Raw genomic sequence first — 19,145 nt, 5'->3', positions numbered from 1 at the left:
AACCCACTGAAGTCAGTGGGGTTCCGTGTGGGTGTAGGAATCCACTGGTGCAGAGCAACTCGCAGGATCAGGGCCTGAAGTCACAGAGTTGGGAACAGAGTCGATGTCTCCTAGCTCACAGTCCCTTGCTCGGACCACAAAACTGGGCTTCTTTCCTTACTCCTCATGGGACAAATCTTGAGGCCTTAATTTAGTCCATATTTAAGGCAACTTCCAATGACTACAGTGGGAGTTGGTCTGCATATGGACTGAATGAAAACTGAGTAAAGACCTCAGGATTTAGGTCCCTATTGTTTATAAGCTATAATAAAGCTAAACATTTCCAATATAACATTTTAGGTTTTTTTGTGACCCCTGAGGCAAAGGGGACATCTTTTGAACATCCCATGTTCTTCTTTGGGTATGGACACCTTTTGTCAACTTTTCCAAGAGCCAGTCATCAATAAAATACAGGAAGTTCCCACCCTTCCTGGTGGAGTTTCTAAGTCAGACCTAACAGAGATCCTCTGGTCCTAGAAATAGACTTGCGCTATGTCAGTTTAGCAAAGCACTTACAAAGACATCTGTGATTGTCCCCTGATTTAGAAACCCCACTCCTTTGCAATCTAGTATGCCTTATCCGCAATGTTCACATGGACTTACATCAATGGAGCTGGCCATGAGTGATCCTCTGTCCTTGGCATGTTTCATGATCTTGTATATATCTTTGGGTGCATCTTTTATCTCATAGAACTCTGTCACTCCTCCTGTGAAATCCTCCATGGCCTCTGTGGTATTGCCTCCTTTCAAAGCCTCATAGGACCCGTGGAGTCTTGGAAAGGAGAAAAAAAAGTTATGCTATAAACAATCCTGGTTCTACTTCATCAGTTTGGTAAAAGTCATGTTGAAAATTTTTAATAATCCACACATACCTACAAAAGTAAGTTGTTTGGTTTTTTAGAACTAATTGCTGACATCTGGTTAAGTGGTAGGCCAAACTTTGGAAACTACTCTACAGCTTATTACATCCTGCCCCAAGTCTAACCCACTAGAGTTAACTACATTAAAACCACGGGAAAACATTGTTTACATGTATAGATTTTCAAAGAGGGGCTTCTTCAAGAAAAATCCAACAAAATTTCTTCGTTATGGCTTGTCTCCATGTCTACTTGGAAGAGAATTATGTTAACTCTGGTATATAGACAGATCATCACCTCCCCACACACAGCATATAACGTAAGGCTAGTGAAGGTGCATTGCAATTCTAAAGCATTCCTTTACTTTGCATAGGCCTTTTCCAGCAGAGCACTCCAGAATTCATTGCGCTGGGAGGATTTGGTGAAGACCAGCTGGTTGTTATATGTTGGTAAACAGTCATCAATGACAACCTCCACCCAGTTTCCATAGCGCCAGAACTAAATAAAAGCAGACAGAAAAATGTATTAGTGAGTATGGTGGGAGGGAAATCTGGCTTAAGGGTTAGAAAAGCCATGAGGCAAGGGAAGTCCAGTAGCTAAGTACTGTTATGAATTTGGTCCATTTCCTAAACATTTTTGGAGATCTCTGCTACGCATTTGAGGCCTGATTTCCAGAAGTGCTGAGTACCTACAACCCTAATTTATGTCAGTGGGAGCTCAACCTTGGTGTTAGAAGACTAAGGGACATAATATTTAGATGGTCACCAAGCGCAAATTCAAAGTGAGGCTCTCCTTCCTGCACCATGCCCCTTTGGCCACGCACCCAAAATGTCCATCTTAATCCACATCATCCTCTCTTTACCCTTCCTACCCTAATTTCTGAAGTGTCTACCTCCTCTTCTCCTGGGAGTCTGAGTCTTCCCTGAGTAGCAGCAATGGCTTCTGTGTGGCCCTGTAACTTGCAGACCCCCAAACGCTGCCAGGATTGCTGGGTTGGATTTTCGGCCATGTGGAGCAGCACAGAGGACCTTGTGCTGCACTGGCCTTGTGTTGTGATAGAATAAAGAACTTCAGTTTCCTGTAGTCCCTCACACTTTCACAGTAATCACCCATATCCATCCAGACTGCAAACAGGAAGGTGGGGGGAGAGGTTGAGAAAAGACATTGTAAAACTGCAATGACAGCTGCAAGTGGGGTAGCTGGACTGAGTTCACTCATGCAACATACACAGCCCTGCATAGAGTCTTTTCAGAGGTAGGATTACAGGTAATGTAGAAAACAATAAATCAATCAGTGAATAATCAATTCTTTTACAATATGTCTCCAACAGAGACCAGCTATTTGAGGGACTAAAAATAGGTCCCCTTTCCAGCTAACAGTTTATCTATAGTCCATGTAGTGGGCAGCAGGGGACAGCTGAGCAATGAGAGGGAACACCTGTTGCTCTCTCTTACTGATGGGGCATATTAATTTGCAAATGTTTCAATGGTGATTTAATGCTCCTCAATTACTGTGGCAGGTTGCTTGTTCTGCGATTCTCTTAGAATAATCTGGCATGGCGGAATTTATTTCCTACATCTCCCCCCCCCATTGTCACTTGCACTGTCATCGGATAGATGAGACAAAGGGAACACTTTCTTCCTGGACTGCCAGAGCAACAAGTGCTCCATCTACCTCCCTGGCTAATGACACCACCACTTTACATGCTGCTCTTGGAAAGGACTCACCTGGAAGTGAAAGATCCCAGCATAGTTTTTTATGAAGGTCTGATCGTGAGGTATGACGCGGCAGAGTAGCTTTTCATTCAGCGTCAGGCAAGCAATGGCAGCTAGGAACCAGCAGTCACCTGTAAACAAGCAGAAGCAGCAGACAAAATGAAGGGTCAAAAGCATTAGGGCAAAATCCTATGAGACCAGTGGTCCATCTCCTCCAGCCACTAGAGTGTTTTGTGTGTATTGTGATGTATTTTAGTACATGTATAGCACATTAATATTATTGTATTAGGGAAGTGCCCATTAGCATGAATCAGGATTGGAGCTCCACTTGCTAAACACTCTACAAACATAGAAGGGGTATGATCCCTGCCCCAAAGGACTGAGAGGAGTCTGAGTTGGTATAATTTACACTTTCCTCTGGCTTGCTCAGAATTTGTTACACAAATGCATAAATCCTTAGCGTCTAGTACTCCTTTATTCTGTGAGGTTGTTCTAGCCTACCCTGGCTGCAATGTCCGAACTCAGAACTGCCCGACCACAAAGTGCTCCAGCCATACCCTATTGCACTAGAATGCCTGCTGGGCCACGCTGGGGGGCAGGAGTAGGTGAAATACAGCTGACTATGTTAGCTTTACAACAACTGGGAAGTCACCAATCCAAATTGAATTCCCAGCTGACTGTTAAAGACAGCCTTCTGTGCTAAGACAGAGCAGGGCGGAGGATCTGTCCCTCAATCTGACATTGGTGCATTTCTGGCTATGTTTTACGTTTTGATTTTCCATTCTCAGGGCAACATTCCAGTTCTGCTTATCCTATTATTGTGGGGTTTATTTGCTGCTTTATCATACTGAAAAAACTCTTCTCATTTCAAACCTGTGTCCATGTTTGCACAATTCTATTCTTATGGTTTTTGAAAGTTACATTTTAAAATAATAAACTTTATGCCCAGGTTTACTACCTCAATGGTGAGCTCCATGGGGCAGCAACTATTTTCAAACTACTTGTGTGTACAGCACCTAGCACAGTGGACCCTAATCTTTAATTAAAATCCTTAGGCATTACTGTAATATAAACTGCAATGCCAGGTAAATTTGCGCACACACACACACACACACACACGCGCACACACACACAAAATATCTTCAATTCTTTCATGCTGCCCGTACTCCTTTAACAAACTCTCTGTCCCAGGGCACCAGGCTCTCACTTCCTTCTTTTTCCTCCTCAAAACTTACTCTTCCATCAATCCCCAAAACTCTAACCCATCAGACCATTACATTAAAGAAAATACACACACACAGCTAGAACCATCCTGTAACCTCTATACATATTGTGTTGTCTGTGTAAATTGTAAGGCCTTGGGGACAGGGACTTGATGTTTTTTAAAACTGGTCCTCTTCAGGACTGAGCATACTATCAGCATGTAAAAATAACAAACAGCTGTCTGTTATTGTAGAAAACATAGGAATAAAATACGCATTAGGTTCATTTTATCCTCTCTGGAGCAATTGTCCCTGAAGTCCTGCAGAATAGTAGGGGATTATTTAATATAATGGGCTGGTGGGTTATTACATCACCAACAATTTAAAACAAGCAAACAATGTTGATCTTACAAATTTATCAAAACTGTGGAGTCACAGCTGATGTTGTCAGGGCTGTGGAAAACTCTCAGAGCATTGGCTTCTGATTTTGCTGAATTGAATCTGTGAGCTTGTGAAAGGAAAACATGGCGCCTTTGGAACAATGCCTGTTGGGAGCCATGGGGAGGGTAGAGGTAGGATCATTTGGCCTAACCTTTGTCTGTGTCGTGTGAAGTGATGAAGGGGTGAGGCAGAAACTGAAGCATTTCAAAGAGAAATGCTGCCTGAACCGTCCTAGTTCTTACACTTCCTCTTTCACCCGAATGGTGATTTGCAGTGTGGGTGTGGGTATTTGAGGACCCCCTGCCTCCTCATCAACTGAAAGGGAAAGAGAGTTGATGGCTATTCTGTATTGAATTGTGTTGGGCCAGATCTACACCATAAACTTACAACAGTATAGCTGCATTACTCCGGGGAGTGAAAAATCCACACCCCTGGGTGATGCAGTTATACTGACCTAACCCCAGTGTAGATAGTGCTATGTTGACGGGAGTGCTTCTCCCATTGCCATACCTACTGCCTCTCACGGAGACGATGGGAGAAGCTCTCCCATCAGCGAAGTAGCATCTTCACTGAGGCAGCACAATTGTGCCGCTGCAGTGTTTTAAGTGTAGACCTGCCTGTAGTGTGGAAGTAGGTTTGAATTTAAAAGCCACTAAAAATTACTTTCACAGGTTGATGCTTGTCTGTTTGTGCCATTCTGTGGTAGTTGCACACAGACCTCTGGGCAAGCCCTGTGGTTTGAAGTACAGCCAACTCAGAGCCATGGCCCATCTAAAGTAGGATTTAAAGCCATAGTAGCACCTTTATAGAAAAAGTTTAAATAGTTTGTTTTCATTTTCAGTTTTAACAAATGTTGCTTATACTGCAGTGTTTGGAGTTTTAAGCACCGTGGAGACTGTGTGTGGTCACTGCACCTTTAAGGTTGCGTGGTCTGGCAGAGATCACAGCTGAGCTGGCAGCAGTTGCAGCTAAAGCTGGATCCCCAGAATGAAGTGGAGCTGCATATATCTTGTAAATAAGGACCCAATCATTGTGCTAACTTGATTTATTATTGTTGCTCTGATCCAGTTAAAGTCACTGTAGTTAGCTCACTTGTTTACATTTGAAGAGTTAACATACATGGTTTGAAAACTCAATGTAGATGAGCTTTACTGTCTTATAAAATGGTTAAAAGCGGTGCAGAGATAAAGCGCTAACTCTGAGTGCTCTGGTTATTTTTGGTATTTGCAAATACAGGCTTTTGTATAGTGCCAAGAAATGTGCTTAGTAACAGACACAAACATCTAGTCCAAAATGAATTGACCACTAATGGGAAAAGTGAGTGCACCAGAGGGACAGGGTATCATCAGATCAGAATAGCTTATGTGCAGTCCTGAGCATGTAAATGTGCACAGTTGCCATTTTCATTGTTTCTGTATACTCCTGCTGTAGGCTTTCTGTGTATCTAGTATAACGGGCATAACTAGCTTTCTTGCTTTCAAAATGCACCTATCCTTTGCTCAAGGTATACGATTACTGCCTCTGATTGATTATGATCCATGCACACAGCTAGTCTATGTTAAAATTTCCTGTTGCTGTTGCCTTATCCTCCCTTCCCCCATCCCTGCTTTTTCCTTTTAATCCACTTGTGCTACCTCTTGCCTTTCAGACTATAAGTTCTTTGGAGCAGAGACTGTCCTTTAGTGTACATCTGCACAGTATTTAGCTCAGTGGAGCTGTGTGACATGCTTGAGGTGTCTAGGAGCCATTATAATGTAAATAATAAAATCAATTAAAAATCTGACAGAATAAACTGATTTTAGATTAGACTCTTCCTCATCCATTCAGCCTCTCACTAGAAACAATTGCCTCCTCTTTAGCTCACTTAGACTCTGTCTCCTTAAGTCACTCTGTTCTTGAAAGCCTGGGAGAAAAGAGGCCTTGCAAAATGCTGCCCTGCAATAAACTTCACAATATGAATAGCAAAGTCCATGCACACTGAGCAGCTTCTCTCTCACACTCCTCATCTACAACCCTGCAGGACAGGGTGGCTTGGTTGAGAAGAACTATGGCACGGAAACACAGATGTTTTAAACTCCTATCGAGCAAGTAAAAGCTAAAGATAAACTGTGATGCAATTATCTGGGACTATATAAGAAATCCAAAACACAGTACAGGAGACAAAATGTCATACCTAATTCTCCTTGACAAATATCAGTTCGGTTGGCTCCACCAATTATAAAGCGTGGATTCTCACAGATTTCCTGTAAGATACAAACAAACATATGAGCAGGAAAAATGTGCTTTGTGCTCTCTGTATAGTAAGCCTGGCCCCTGCACTAGCACCTGCTGTAGTTTCGACTAAGAAGGGTTATGTCAGGGCCTGCAACTGTGATGCGTCACCATAGAATGCTGTCCTGTGGTGAGAGACAGCCCATGAGAGGGCAGCTCCAGCTGGGGAGGGGGCAGCTGGAAAGTAGTTAGAGAAGAAGGAGGTGAAAAGAGGCGGCACTGAGGTAAAAGGGGATTTGCCAGAGGAAGCTGGATCTTGAAGGGCAGTGTGCAAGGAGCCCAGCTGCGAGGGTACAGAGCGTGTGACTGGTGAGGTTGACCATTGGGACACTGACAGGGAATGCAGTTTGGGTGTGTGGGCAATGGGTGTGGCTCTCCAGGTGAGGAGCTGTCATTCCTGGGCAAACCTGTTGGAAAGAGGGGCAATCATTGCAGCAGTCAATCAAAGGAGCATCACAAGCTGGAGAGAGGCATAGGTGGGACAGCAGGGGTGAAGCTCGACTTCAGCCAGGGAAAGCAGGATTCCGTCTTGGGATGACAGAGCATGTTGCTGACAAATTAATTTTACAGTGACGGCAATTTACATGTAATCATTTTCTGAAGCGCGTATTTGATGTTACTTCATGTTCTTTATGTTCTTCCCAAATTTCTGGGTTTTCCTTTATAAAGTTTAAAATGGAAGATTAGCTCCATTGTACCGGTTTGCCTCTTCCAAGCCTCACAGGAGGCATAGCCTATCTGAAGCCTGGGTCACTGCATCTATTTGCTATAGAAATGAAATGGGAGTTATGTCAATGTGATGGCCACAGAACCTACAGAAAAACCATCTGCTGCAGGGGTTTGATTGCAGTTTCCTTTCAGAAGTGCTTTCTGGGGCCCTGTGAGGTCAGATGTGCAGAACTTAAGCTAAAGTATAGCCTCCATCCAGAAGGTTTGGTATCTGGAATTGGAGAGACCTCTTTTGGGCCAGCTGCACAGGGCATAGTTGCAAATACATTAACACTTTGAGGGGATCAGATAGAAGAATTTTGTTCAAAGTGTGTGTGGGGGAGTTAAAATTGGGGTGGGATGAGGAAAGGCAGGATGGCAAGCCAGGGCTGGGAATCCACTGCAGTTCAGTAAAATTTAGGTCTACAGACCCTAGGACTCTCACTGACAAAGGCGGAGATGCATTCTCCCAGAAAACTGGAAACGTCACCGGGGCAGATCACTTGTGGGGGATAAGGCTCACATTTTCAAAAGTGGCCACAGGTTTTGAGTGCTTCAGTTTGTAGGTGCCCAACTTGAGACAACTAGGTGAAGATGAACTGCCAGGGTAATGCTGCTACAATCTGCCCCTTCAGGGCATGATTCTCCTCTGGCCTGCCCCTAGCATAGTCATTTACACCTGTGCAAAGTGGGTGTAAAGGGCTCCCAGATCAGAACTCTGCACAGGGGTAAATTACTAATGGCTTGTCTACATTAGAGAAGCTAAACCAATTGGTGCCTTTTCGGTTGATTGAAAAGCAGCTTGCATCTACATTTAAAAATGCTTCAATAAATGGTTGCAGAGGCAGAAATCAGTGTAACTTACCTCAGAATTGAACCTAGACTGTAACGCAATTCAGGTAGAAACATTTTCATATAGAATCATAGAATCATAGAATATCAGGGTTGGATGGGACCTCAGGAGGTCATCTAGTCCAACCCCCTGCTCAAAGCAGGACCAATACCCAACTAATATGCGGTAACTGTTTGTTCCCTAAGCTGGGCAAGGAACCATGGTATGGTGCAACCCAGGCTGGAGGAGGAGGGAAGAGAGGACAGCCAGCCCCACTTGGGAAGAGCCTCCCCTACTTCTTAGCAGCCTTCATCCGTGAACTTCATAGCCCAGGTTAGGGGGGAAGGGACATACGCCAACTGTGGGAACCCATATGCAAGGTTGGAAGAAAAAGAGAGACCACCAAGCAGAGCCCATCTCCCAGGCAAAGAGATGGTGGCAGGGAAGGAACTTCCAACCAGGTACCCAAACTCCTGAGATGGGGATAAAGAGAGAGATCTACTTAATGACCCCATCTCCTGTGCTGGAGGGGGGTAAAAAACAAACCACACCTCAGGACCCCGTTTCCTGGGAAGTAGCAAGGGTGGGGAGAGAAGACAAGCTCCTCCAGGAACCCCATTTTCTGGGTGCAGGGAAGAAGAGAGACCAGCAACAGTGGGTACAGCTATATAGAAAGTCAGGAGTACTAGAGACAGGTCTTAGGTACTGTAGCTGCAGCCTGAAGCTTTTTCAGTATGAACAGCACAATGATGGACTTTCTGAAGCTCATATTTCAGGTCTAATTATTTCTTTGGTATGAAACCATTTTTTCTCCTTCCCAGTAGTTGGCTCAGGGATGCATTAATTTTGATGTAACTATCTGGGTTATCCCCATCGCAGAATTGAGACAAGTGTCCAATAACGACAAATTTCCGGCCCTCTACAACAGTCATCTCATTCTGCCGACTGCTGGGAAAGGAGAAAGTGGCCTTTATTTTCGTGCCTTAGTCAGCTGGCTGGGGGATTAAATTCTGTAAAGTCAGATGTTTGAGATATCTTATAACTTCTCTCCATCCACTTGATTTGTTGGAAACATTCTTCCTGACACTGCTGTCATGCTTGTCTTGAAAATTGGCATAGTGTCCTGTGGGAAGTTTCAGATTATAGGAGTACATTTTCTAACCCAGCCAATGTACTTCAACCGACTCCTGCTCCCACTGAAGTCAATGGTGAAACTATCATTGACTTCAGAAAGAACGAAACTAGACTCAGAGTACGGACTTCAGGATTTGGCACATTGTCTTTTAGTTAAATGTAGCTAGATATTTAAATACTTCCAAAGCTGCCAGTTAAAAAAGAAACATAAACACACCACTGTGACGTTCCCCTCTGGTGTTATCTGGACCAGTGATCTGCTAGGTCACTCCAATCCTTGACTCTGGGAGCCAGCCTTACCCTGCTCTGCTGTGAGAACCCCCACTCCTGGGCTGTTCACGCACAGCCTCTGGCAGGTAAGCTGCTCCCAGTTACTTGCAACCGAATGACACTAGCCAATATCTCCGGTCCCAGACACAACCCTAGGAACCTCCGTCTTGCAGTGTCCAGTTATGCCCGCTGGATGCTGCAAGCTTATATAAGTTCGTCAATTTAACAAAGAAATTGATGTGTACCAGGCTTGTTATCCCAAGGGGAGTCTCTGACATGCTTCAAACCAAACGCACTGCTTCAGGTAGAATAAACAAACAGATTTATTAACTATAAAGATAGATTTTAAGTGATTATAAGTCACAACATAAGTCAGATTTGGTCAAATGAAATAAAAACAAAACGCATTCTAAGCTGATCTTAGCACTTTCAATGCCCTTACAAACTTAGATGCTTCTCACCACAGGCTGGCTGGTTGCTCTTCAGCCAGGCTCTCCCCTTTGATCAGCGCTTCAGTCACTTGATGTGGTGTGTGTAGGTGGAAGAGAGAAAGAGCATGGCAAATGTCTCTCCCTTTTATCATGTCCTTTCTTCCCTTTTGGCTTTGCCCCCCTCCCCCCTTCAGAGTCAGGTGAGCATTACCTCATCACAGTTCCAAACTGACCAAAGGAAGGGGGGTGACTCCCTCGAGAGTCTAACAGATGCTTTTGTTGCTGCCTAGGCCAGCATTTTTTGTTCCTGTGAGGCTGGGCTGGGTTTGTCCCATACCTGCCCTGATGAGGTGTGAACTGCCTCTCTGCTCTTGGAGAGTTTTTGTCTGGGCTTGCTTTAAGCCATGAGGATACATTTTCAACCTCGTAACTATATACATGAAATTATAACCCATAAACATAACTATAACATCACTATAACAACAATGCTCAGTACATCATGAGCCTTCCAAAGACACCTGACATGACAAACTTTGCATTGGATACCACACAATCATTTTACAAGGATGAACATGGGGGTGCTGGATGTTCCCCCGAGGTACAGAGTGTCACAACCACCCACTGTGTAATTTCACATGGCATCATATTCAACTACAAATTATACACAAAACAAAAGGCAGGAATCATACAGTGGTCGTGTGGACAGATGCAGGTGTAATAGAAATATATTTCTGAGCTGAAGACAAAGGCAATATTCTGCAAACCATCTAATTTTCCTTACTACTCTCAGAGGCCTCCCATCCCCCATAGGGAAATTTTGTAAAATTGCATATCATTGCTTGTACCAGTTCAACTCCTATGGTGATAGTAATGCTGCCATCCCTAGTGCAGACCAGTTGCTGGTGTTTTAAGTATCATGCCATCTAAAAGATGATCAGAGCAGAACTCACTGGCATGGTATGTAAAATGCCAGTGGCACGGAAAAAAAATAGTGGGTACTCAGCACCCACCGCAGCCCCCCGCCCCTCCCCGATCAGCTCCTCCCACTTCACCCAGTACCTCCCGCCTGCCAGCAGCCCTGCCCATCAGCTCCTCTCCCTCCCTCCCAGTGCCTCCCACCCACCATGGAACAGCTGTTCAGCGGCGTGCAGGAGGTGCTGGGGGGGGGAGGAGGAGGAGTGAGGGGGCATGCTTGGGGGAGGGGGTGGGAATAGGTGGGCAGGGATGGAGGCTTGGGGGAAGGGGTGGAGTGGGGATGGGGCCTGGGGCATAGTGGGGGTCAAGCAGCCCCCAGCAACTCATAAAGGCAGCACCTATTCTTGACCCCCTTCTGTGGTCTGCTCAAGCACTCCCCTGTTAGGTCTCAGGCCTCTAGCCATCACCTCTTTCTGGGATGAAACTTGCATCCCCGTCCCTTCTAACTGGTTTAGGGGCTGTGCTCCCTTGCATTTCACTGTGATGTCCCAGCAGGCCTGACCGGAGTCCAGTGCCTGTGCTTTGCTTTCTCTCAGAGGACTGTATGCCAGTGGTTACAAGTAACCAAACCACTCTTCCAAAGCAGAGTGCATATATTTTAGGACAAAAACAATTTAGAGAAAATGTATCAAACAATAAAAAGTATAAACACATACTGTACTGGTGGTTCCCCCTCAAACCTATGGAGACCCTGGTAGCTTCCAGTCCTTCCAATCTATTAGCAGGGTTTGGCTCCCCTTGGTCAAAGGGTCAAATCCATTGGTTGGATTAAAATGAGGGCCTCTTAGTCAGTTTAAACTCAGCCTTTTATACCAAAAGCCCTTTCTTTGTCTCATTAGGCCTTTGGGACCCAATCTGAAGCAGTTAATCCAATTCTCTCTAGGGGTGCTACTTCTCTGGAGTTGCTTATCCATCCCAGGAATCATAGTTATCACTGATTTTAGTTCCTGGTTTATGCAGATAGATAACTTTTTACAAGGGTGATACAATAGGATCACAAAGATACAGATAACCTTCAGAAAGTTAATATCATATTCTCCCCCCCCCCGCAAAGATCCTGCCTGAGTTTGCAATATCTGCCACACATGCCCATTAAACTTCACAGATAGCATTTTGCATTACAGTAGTACTGCCTTAGAAAGACCTCTTAATAATCTTTAATGAATCAATGAGCAAAGGATATGATAAATGGGTATGTAAAAGTACAGTACTGCCAGGGAGTCTTCCTATTAATCTGTCAGTGTTAACGTATCAAAACAGGATTGTAGCAGACCCCCTTTTCAATCTTTCATTGTAATGTAATGAAGTCCATTTCTCATGTCTGAATGCTATTGTAATCTCTGGTAATTTCACATTGTTGTGTAATTTAAAGGGGAGCATTTAGTAACCTCATTCTGCAATCAGATGCCCACCCCTCGCTAATGGCACATTGCAACATACCATAAAGAGACTTTAGCAAAGTCCCCACAGTGTCCTCACCAGGTGATGTATCATAATGTAGTCATCATAGCAGCCTCATCATGTGAGGTATTGTAATACAATCCCGTTAGCATCCTCCTTGTATGATGGATTGTAGTGCAATTCCCTCTGCACACTTGTGGCACGGTGAATAGCAATATAATCCCATTAGTGCCTTCAAGGCACATCATATTTTACTGGGTATACTGTGCCTCCAAGGCACATCCCTGGGTATACTGATGGCATAATGTATTGCAATGGGATCTTCTCTGCAACCCCATGATATAGTTAGTATCTTGTACTGTGATAACCTATGCTCCCTTGTGGTGCAATTATTATTTATTATGTGTACTGTGGTAGTGCCTAGAGGCCCCAGTTCCACTGTGAACAAGACTTCAGGCACTTTACAAGCGTATAACAAAGAGATGATCTCTGCCTTGAAGAGTTTACAATCTAAGTAATATATCTGTAAGAAGGTGGCACATTCTGTGGTTCTGCACAGGAATGCAGGGCTCTTCTGTTGAAATCCCTATTGCCAGATGCTTGAACCCTGTATAGAGATGCAGATGTATTTTTGTTGAGTCACTTCAAGTTTAGAAAGGCAGCATGGTTTAGTAGGCTGAGCTGAAGACTGGAAATCAGGAATTCCTGACCTCTAATCCCAGCTCTGTCACTAGCTTGTTATATAGCCTTGGGCAAGTCACTTAACCACGTTGGTGCCTCAGTTTTCCCATCTGTAAAATAGGGATAATACTTACCTACCTTACAAGTGTGTTATGAGAATTAATTAGTTAATGATCATAAAGACTCCAAAAATAAGTAAGGACACCCCCCCGCCAAAGAAGTACATTAACTGGACCATTGTTCTAATGTACAAGATAATTTAAGTATTAACTTCAGAGCACTCTGCTGTAAAGTTTATTTTCTGAAGATAGGTCTCAGGTTCCTTTGGGGTTTTTGTATAGTCTCTTCAAGGTCCTGGGCCAGATTCTCATCCTCAGTTCTGTTCCCTTTGTGGCACCTGAGCAGTACAAAGGGTATTTTATGTAGCTGCAGCTGGCCAGTTGAGAATCCGCCAGCAGAAGGGAATACTCAGTTCGTGAAAAGTCATTGGAGCCAGCTCCTCTATCAGGCTCCCCCAGCCACTGGGGGAGGGGGGGACCAGGAGGGGGAAGTGAGGAGGTGTGATGGGGTGCAGATGGGATGGAGCAGAGCGCTCCAATTCTCTGCCAGCATACGGTCACTTAGGAAGCAGTGCTAGATGTTTTAAGTTAGAACAACTCCTAAATGTTCTAATTTGCATTAGGACCAGGACAGCTTGAGAATCAGAGAGCTGAAAGCAGCTCCCTAATGGTCTTGATCCAGTTCTGCGCTGAGTAGAAGAGAGAGGTGCAGTAGAGAATCTGGCCCTTGAGTTTCTCTTGTCTTACACTCTCAATTAGATGATTTGATCTTATGCAGTAACTGTGAGGTATTAATTATACACTATTCATGTAAACCAATGTAAAGTATAGTCTGAACATAAACACTGTGTGGGATCCTGCAATCCTTACTCGGGCAAAACTTTCATAGATATCAACTGAAGTTTTGCCTGAGTAAAGCCTGTGTGTATTCAAATCATGTTATGGCAGTCGCTAGCTGACTAGAATTACATGCTTCTGTTCCCCTGTCCCTCTGACAAAGTTCACTGCTGCTCTATATGGCAGTCTGTCCTTCTGACAGTAACCCAAAGACCAGTCCCCATTCCTTCACAGCATAGGCAATTATTTAAGAGGTACAAGGTGGGGGATCAGATTTCTTTATGTTGTTAGTGGTTCCTGAGATAAGTGGCTTCAGGGCCAAATATCTGAGAGCGGATTGGTTCCTAGGCTGTGAACCTCCTGTCTCAGTTACAAGAACTATTTCATTGCAACATTAATGCAGTGAGAATGTCACGGAGAAACCCTTCCTCAAATTGCAGTTCTATATTCCCAGCCTAAGTGGAGAGTTACCAAAATTCTGAGCATCCTGCACATGCAATATAGGGCTATATTCATCTAGTGGATTGATCTGAGGGCTGGAAGTCAGGAAGCCTAAATTCTATTCCTGTTTCTATCACTGACTCCCTGTGGGACCTTGGGTCAATCACTTCATCTCTAAACCTCAGATTACCCATCCGAAGAACAGGGCTAATAATGTGCTTTGTAAAGCACTTTGATATCTACAGATGAGAAGCGCTAATTAGGTGTAGAGCAGTGGTTCTCAACCAGGGGTGCACGTATCCAGGGGGTATGCAGAGATCTTCCAGGGAGTACATCAACTCATTTAGCTAGTTGCCTAGTTTTACAACAGGCTGCATAAAAGCCACTAGTGAAGTCAGTACAAACTAAAATTTTATAGAATCATAGAATATCAGGGTTGGAAGGGACCTCAGGAAGTCATCTAGTCCAACCCGCTGCTCAAAGCAGGACCAATCCCCAGACAGATTTTTACCCCAGTTTGCTAAATGGCCCCCTCAAGGATTGAGCTCACAACCCTGGGTTTAGCAGGCCAATGCTCAAACCACTGAGCTATCTCTCCCAGACAATGACTTTTTATATAGCACCTTCCATTCAAGAATCTCAAAGGGCTTAGCATAATAATTAGTAAAAATAATACTTACAAGTATGTTATTTAGTCAATTCCCATTAGGGTGACCAGACAGCAAGTGTGAAAAATTGGGATGGGAATGGGGGGGGGGGTAATAAGAGCCTATATAAGAAAAAGATCCAAAAATTGGGACTGTCCCTATAAAATCTGGACATCTGGTCACCCTAATTCCGATCCTACAGGGGGGGAAACTGAGGCCCAAAAAGGTTAAGTGACTTGCATCAGGTAACTCAGCAAGTCAGTGGCAGTGAGGAATAGAACCCATATCTCCCAGTCTTGTACTTTAATCTATAGACCTTGCTCCATTTAAAATGTACATTTATTCCTTCTGGGAGAACACCATGTATATAACCATGTCAGGGAAAGGCAGCACAGTTAACGGTGGTATTAGAATGGTCTCTCGGTACTTCCAAACTGTCCGGCATTTTTTGTTTTGTTTTAAACTACAGCTTTTGAATTACCTGATTCTTAAACTATTTTTAAAATAACTACAATGTTCTAAGAATACTGTTGTAAATTTATCTATTTACAATCTTAACTCTATTTTAACAAAGTTTTTTTTCCCCCTAGCATTTAAGTAAGAATGGAAGATGTCAGTATCTTTATGGAATGGATATGTACTTCTGTAGTTTAGCCTTGAACTTCTGGTGGTTTGATGTATGCTTTAATCCTTTAGCAGAATACTCTTGACGGCAGTATTACTGCATCATATTAATTTGTCTTTATGGTGTCCTATTATTAGCATATTACTGCTATTCCTGACTGTAACATTATCAGACAAGTTCTTCTCCTAGCAGGGCAGCACATTTGAGATGTTGTTCTAAATACCAGTGAAGCAAAGTCTTGGGTCAATCTGCAGACTGAAGCAACAAATACAAGAAACTCTAGCTTCAGTTTATGGGAGGAGGAGGAATGGATTATAAGAGAAGCTGCAGATGTATCTGCTTTTGAAAGTTCACATAGAGAGAAAGGATCCTCTCACCATACAATATTTTGCATTTATATGCACTTTTCAAGATCTCAAAGCACATTATAAAGGTGGGTGATCTACCTTTTACAGCTAAGGAAACAGGCATAGAGAGGGTAAGGCATAATTTTTCAAAAAGTGTGAGCTAATTTAAAGTTCCTTATCTTTAGGTATCTAATTTGAGACAATGACGACCTGATTTTCAGAGGTGCTCAGCACCCACATCTGCATATTTACAGCTGAGTCTGCTCAACAGCTCCAATGAGCCTCAAGTTGGTCATCCAAACACTGCCACTCCAAATTAGTGGACGCATTTGAGAATTTGGGCCTTACTGACTAGCCCGGCATCACACAGCACAGTGCCAGAGCCAGGATTAGAATCCAGATCTCCTGACTTCTAGTGCCCTGCTCTAACCTCTAGACTATGCTGTCTCCTTTATATCAATGAAAATTAGCATTGAAACAGTGTGGAAAATAATTTAGGATCTGCTATTTAGATTTTTAGGTTGCATTTCTGTGTATTGTACAACCCTGTGCACACTGTTGGCACATAATATTTATACAGCTCTCAAATTGCATCAAAGATGATTCTATAAGGGCGGATTAAAGATCACTGGGATAGGGGCCCAAAAATCTGATGTGTCCTAGAAACCAAAGGCTTAATCCTCCACTTTGTGCAATCATTTATACCTGTGCAACGTAGGTGTTAAATGCTACCCTTTACAGTTTAACACTTCCATTTATCCGCATACCTTTATTCAGTTCTCCTCTGATATCCACTGACTATGCCACTACATGCTGCTGTATCACTTTACCTCCTGTGGAAGTCTGAGAAAGCATCTCCCTTGCCAGTCAATTCAATTGCTGCTCCACTTAACTGATAACCAGATATTTCTATAGAAACCCTGGGGCAGTAGATAGGCTAAACGGAAATGTTTTTAACTCACTCCAATATAAATTCTCCTTCTAGTTTTGATTGAACTGTCCTGCATTTTAAAGCTTGGTTCTGCCTCATGCTCTGTCAATACATAGACACAAACTTCAGTGATGTTGCATGAGATGTAAATCAATGCAGCTCTTATCCCAGACTGTATGGATTACTCCTGCATAAGATATCATTATAGGCTGGGACTAAATATCTTCCTGCCCTTCATTTTCTCACTATGTGGAGCAATAACTGTAATGGACCTTTACAGTCATCTTTTGGTTCTATAATACTCACATTCCAAGGCCACTGGCCTTCTAGCTTTATGCTATCATCAGCTCAATCTATGATGTTTCATTATGGCACAAAAGTATGGGATAATGCTGCACATATGTAAAAGGAAGCCCATAATAATCAGGGATGGATAAAAGCAAAATCCTCAAAATTTGGCTTTCACAATTAGAGGGGCCCAGGTGAAGTAGTGAAACAATAACAGGCAGCAGCACAATGTACATACAGCTTGTCAGCTGCCTGTTGGATGAGCTGGGTTGCCTCACTTGGAAGGAAATATTAGGAGTGAGAGGAAAAACAAAAGTCCATCTAGGATTGGGATTCAGGACCTTGGAGGGAGAATTCATTCTGAGGGGAAGGCTGGGTAGGGAGAAGTCTGTCAGGAAGGGCAGAAATATTGGTGAATTTGGGACCCAGTAAACATTAATCCACCTTGGTAATTATTATAACCCCCCAGTTCATGGCAGACAGATAATGGGATAACCAGCTTTGCATTTAGGAACAAGTGATACTGGAAATCAATGATGAGATGATAAAATAAAAGAAAGTGGTCCAGATTCTGCTCTGTTACATCCAGGCAACTTTTTTGACTTAACTGGAGTGACATGGGTATAACTCAGAGCTGTACTTCCAAAGGTACTTCTGAAAATGAAAAGATGGGCCCAAGGGGCTATTTGTAGTAAAATAAAATTAAGAAACCTACCAGTAAAATAAAGTAGTGTTGAAAAAATAAATCTATGCAGGTCCCAGTATGTGTGTTGGTGAAAGAGGAGAGGGTTTTAAATTTGTTTTGTTTGGTGTCTTCAGATGAGAAAATTCCAAACAAATCAGAGCAAGTCAAAGCCAATTAAAATACATTTCAAAAAAATAAAGAAAGGTCCAAGTAATCAATCCAAGGTCTTATTGATTTTCAGGTGATTATTTATATTCTCTCTACACTTCCCTATCCCCACAGATCCTAGACAGTAATTTCCCAATCCTAGAAAACAACTAAAGAAATATGTTTCCAGTGTATATTTTCCACCAAGGGAATGTGCTCAGTACAGATAACTGCATTGATTATAGTTATAAATAGAAAAGGGCATTCAGTGTTTTAATTAGACCGACAAGTTACTCACTGTGGGTCTTTTCCACTCAAACTTGATGGGTAGTTTCTGGCTGTAGAAGAGGGAGCTCTCATTAGGTGGGAAATCAGGATCCACATAAAGAATCTTCTTTTCCAGGCATTTCTTGTAGAGTTCTTCAAAGGTCTTTTCCCGCACTCCAATAATGGGCTGGTTGCGACTGATGATAGCAGAGTAGATACCCCCTGAACCTCCTCCTGTTTCAGCTGTTGTGCTAATGTTGGTGCTAGGAACTGACCCAGTCTCTGTCTGTTGAGCCACCACAGCATTTATGGCCGACGGCATGGAAATCAGATTTAAACAAAATTAAAAAAGAAAGGAAAATAAAAAGGAAGCTCTTGCAACCTGCACGAAAACTACAGAAAAGAGGAAGTCACTGCAAAAAAACAGTTTAACAGCTCTCTCTTTTGACTGCAAGTGTCCAAGTCACATTAAAAGTAATAAAGTGTCACGGGATAGAGCAATTTGTATGTCATCCTGAGCTTCTTGCTGTGGTAATTTTATCAGCAACCAAAAATTTGTTCCTTGACAGGAAACAAGAGAAATTGTTGAGTAACTTTTCTGTCTAGGGTTGGTGTGTCTACAGCATGTGTGTGAGAGCATGTCTGTGTCCTGTAGAGATTTCAACAAGGAAAACTAAAAATAAACATGGAGAGAAAGAGAGAGAGAGAGTGTGTCAATTTGACGTGTAGTTTCTTCCTATTCAGGGCTTGTTCTCGGAGAAGGATTGACATGGCTAGGCTGATTCCCAATGCCAAATAGTTTTTTTTTTTTCAATTGCAAAAAATAGTGAAACTGCAAGTTACATTTACATATTGGTTTTAAGCAGCATTTTATAGCATGTTCCTTATCATTATGATGGGTCCTGATGTTACAA

The 19,145-nt window shown here is 43.1% G+C and overlaps 1 protein-coding gene across 2 annotated transcripts in view; it reads right to left on the bottom strand.

Moving 5' to 3' along the window:
- CAPN3 (calpain 3) overlaps positions 1-18,553 on the bottom strand; it is a 60,192-nt gene extending 41,639 nt beyond the window's left edge. For both annotated transcript variants that reach the window (XM_065403985.1, XM_065403984.1), the window contains exons 1-5: positions 18,263-18,553; positions 6,428-6,497; positions 2,624-2,742; positions 1,261-1,394; positions 643-811 (exon numbers count right to left, since the gene is read on the bottom strand). In XM_065403985.1, the coding sequence (XP_065260057.1) occupies positions 643-811; positions 1,261-1,394; positions 2,624-2,742; positions 6,428-6,497; positions 18,263-18,553 (783 nt within the window). The remainder of the gene's footprint in view (positions 1-642; positions 812-1,260; positions 1,395-2,623; positions 2,743-6,427; positions 6,498-18,262) is intronic.
- Between the last annotated feature and the right edge of the window lie 592 nt (positions 18,554-19,145).

Source organism: Emys orbicularis, chromosome 4 (genome assembly GCF_028017835.1).
Source record: "Emys orbicularis isolate rEmyOrb1 chromosome 4, rEmyOrb1.hap1, whole genome shotgun sequence".
In the NCBI taxonomy this organism is placed as follows: Eukaryota; Metazoa; Chordata; order Testudines; family Emydidae; genus Emys; species Emys orbicularis.
The sequence above is the reverse complement of the archived record's forward strand: the minus strand, read 5'-3'. Positions and strand labels throughout refer to the sequence as shown.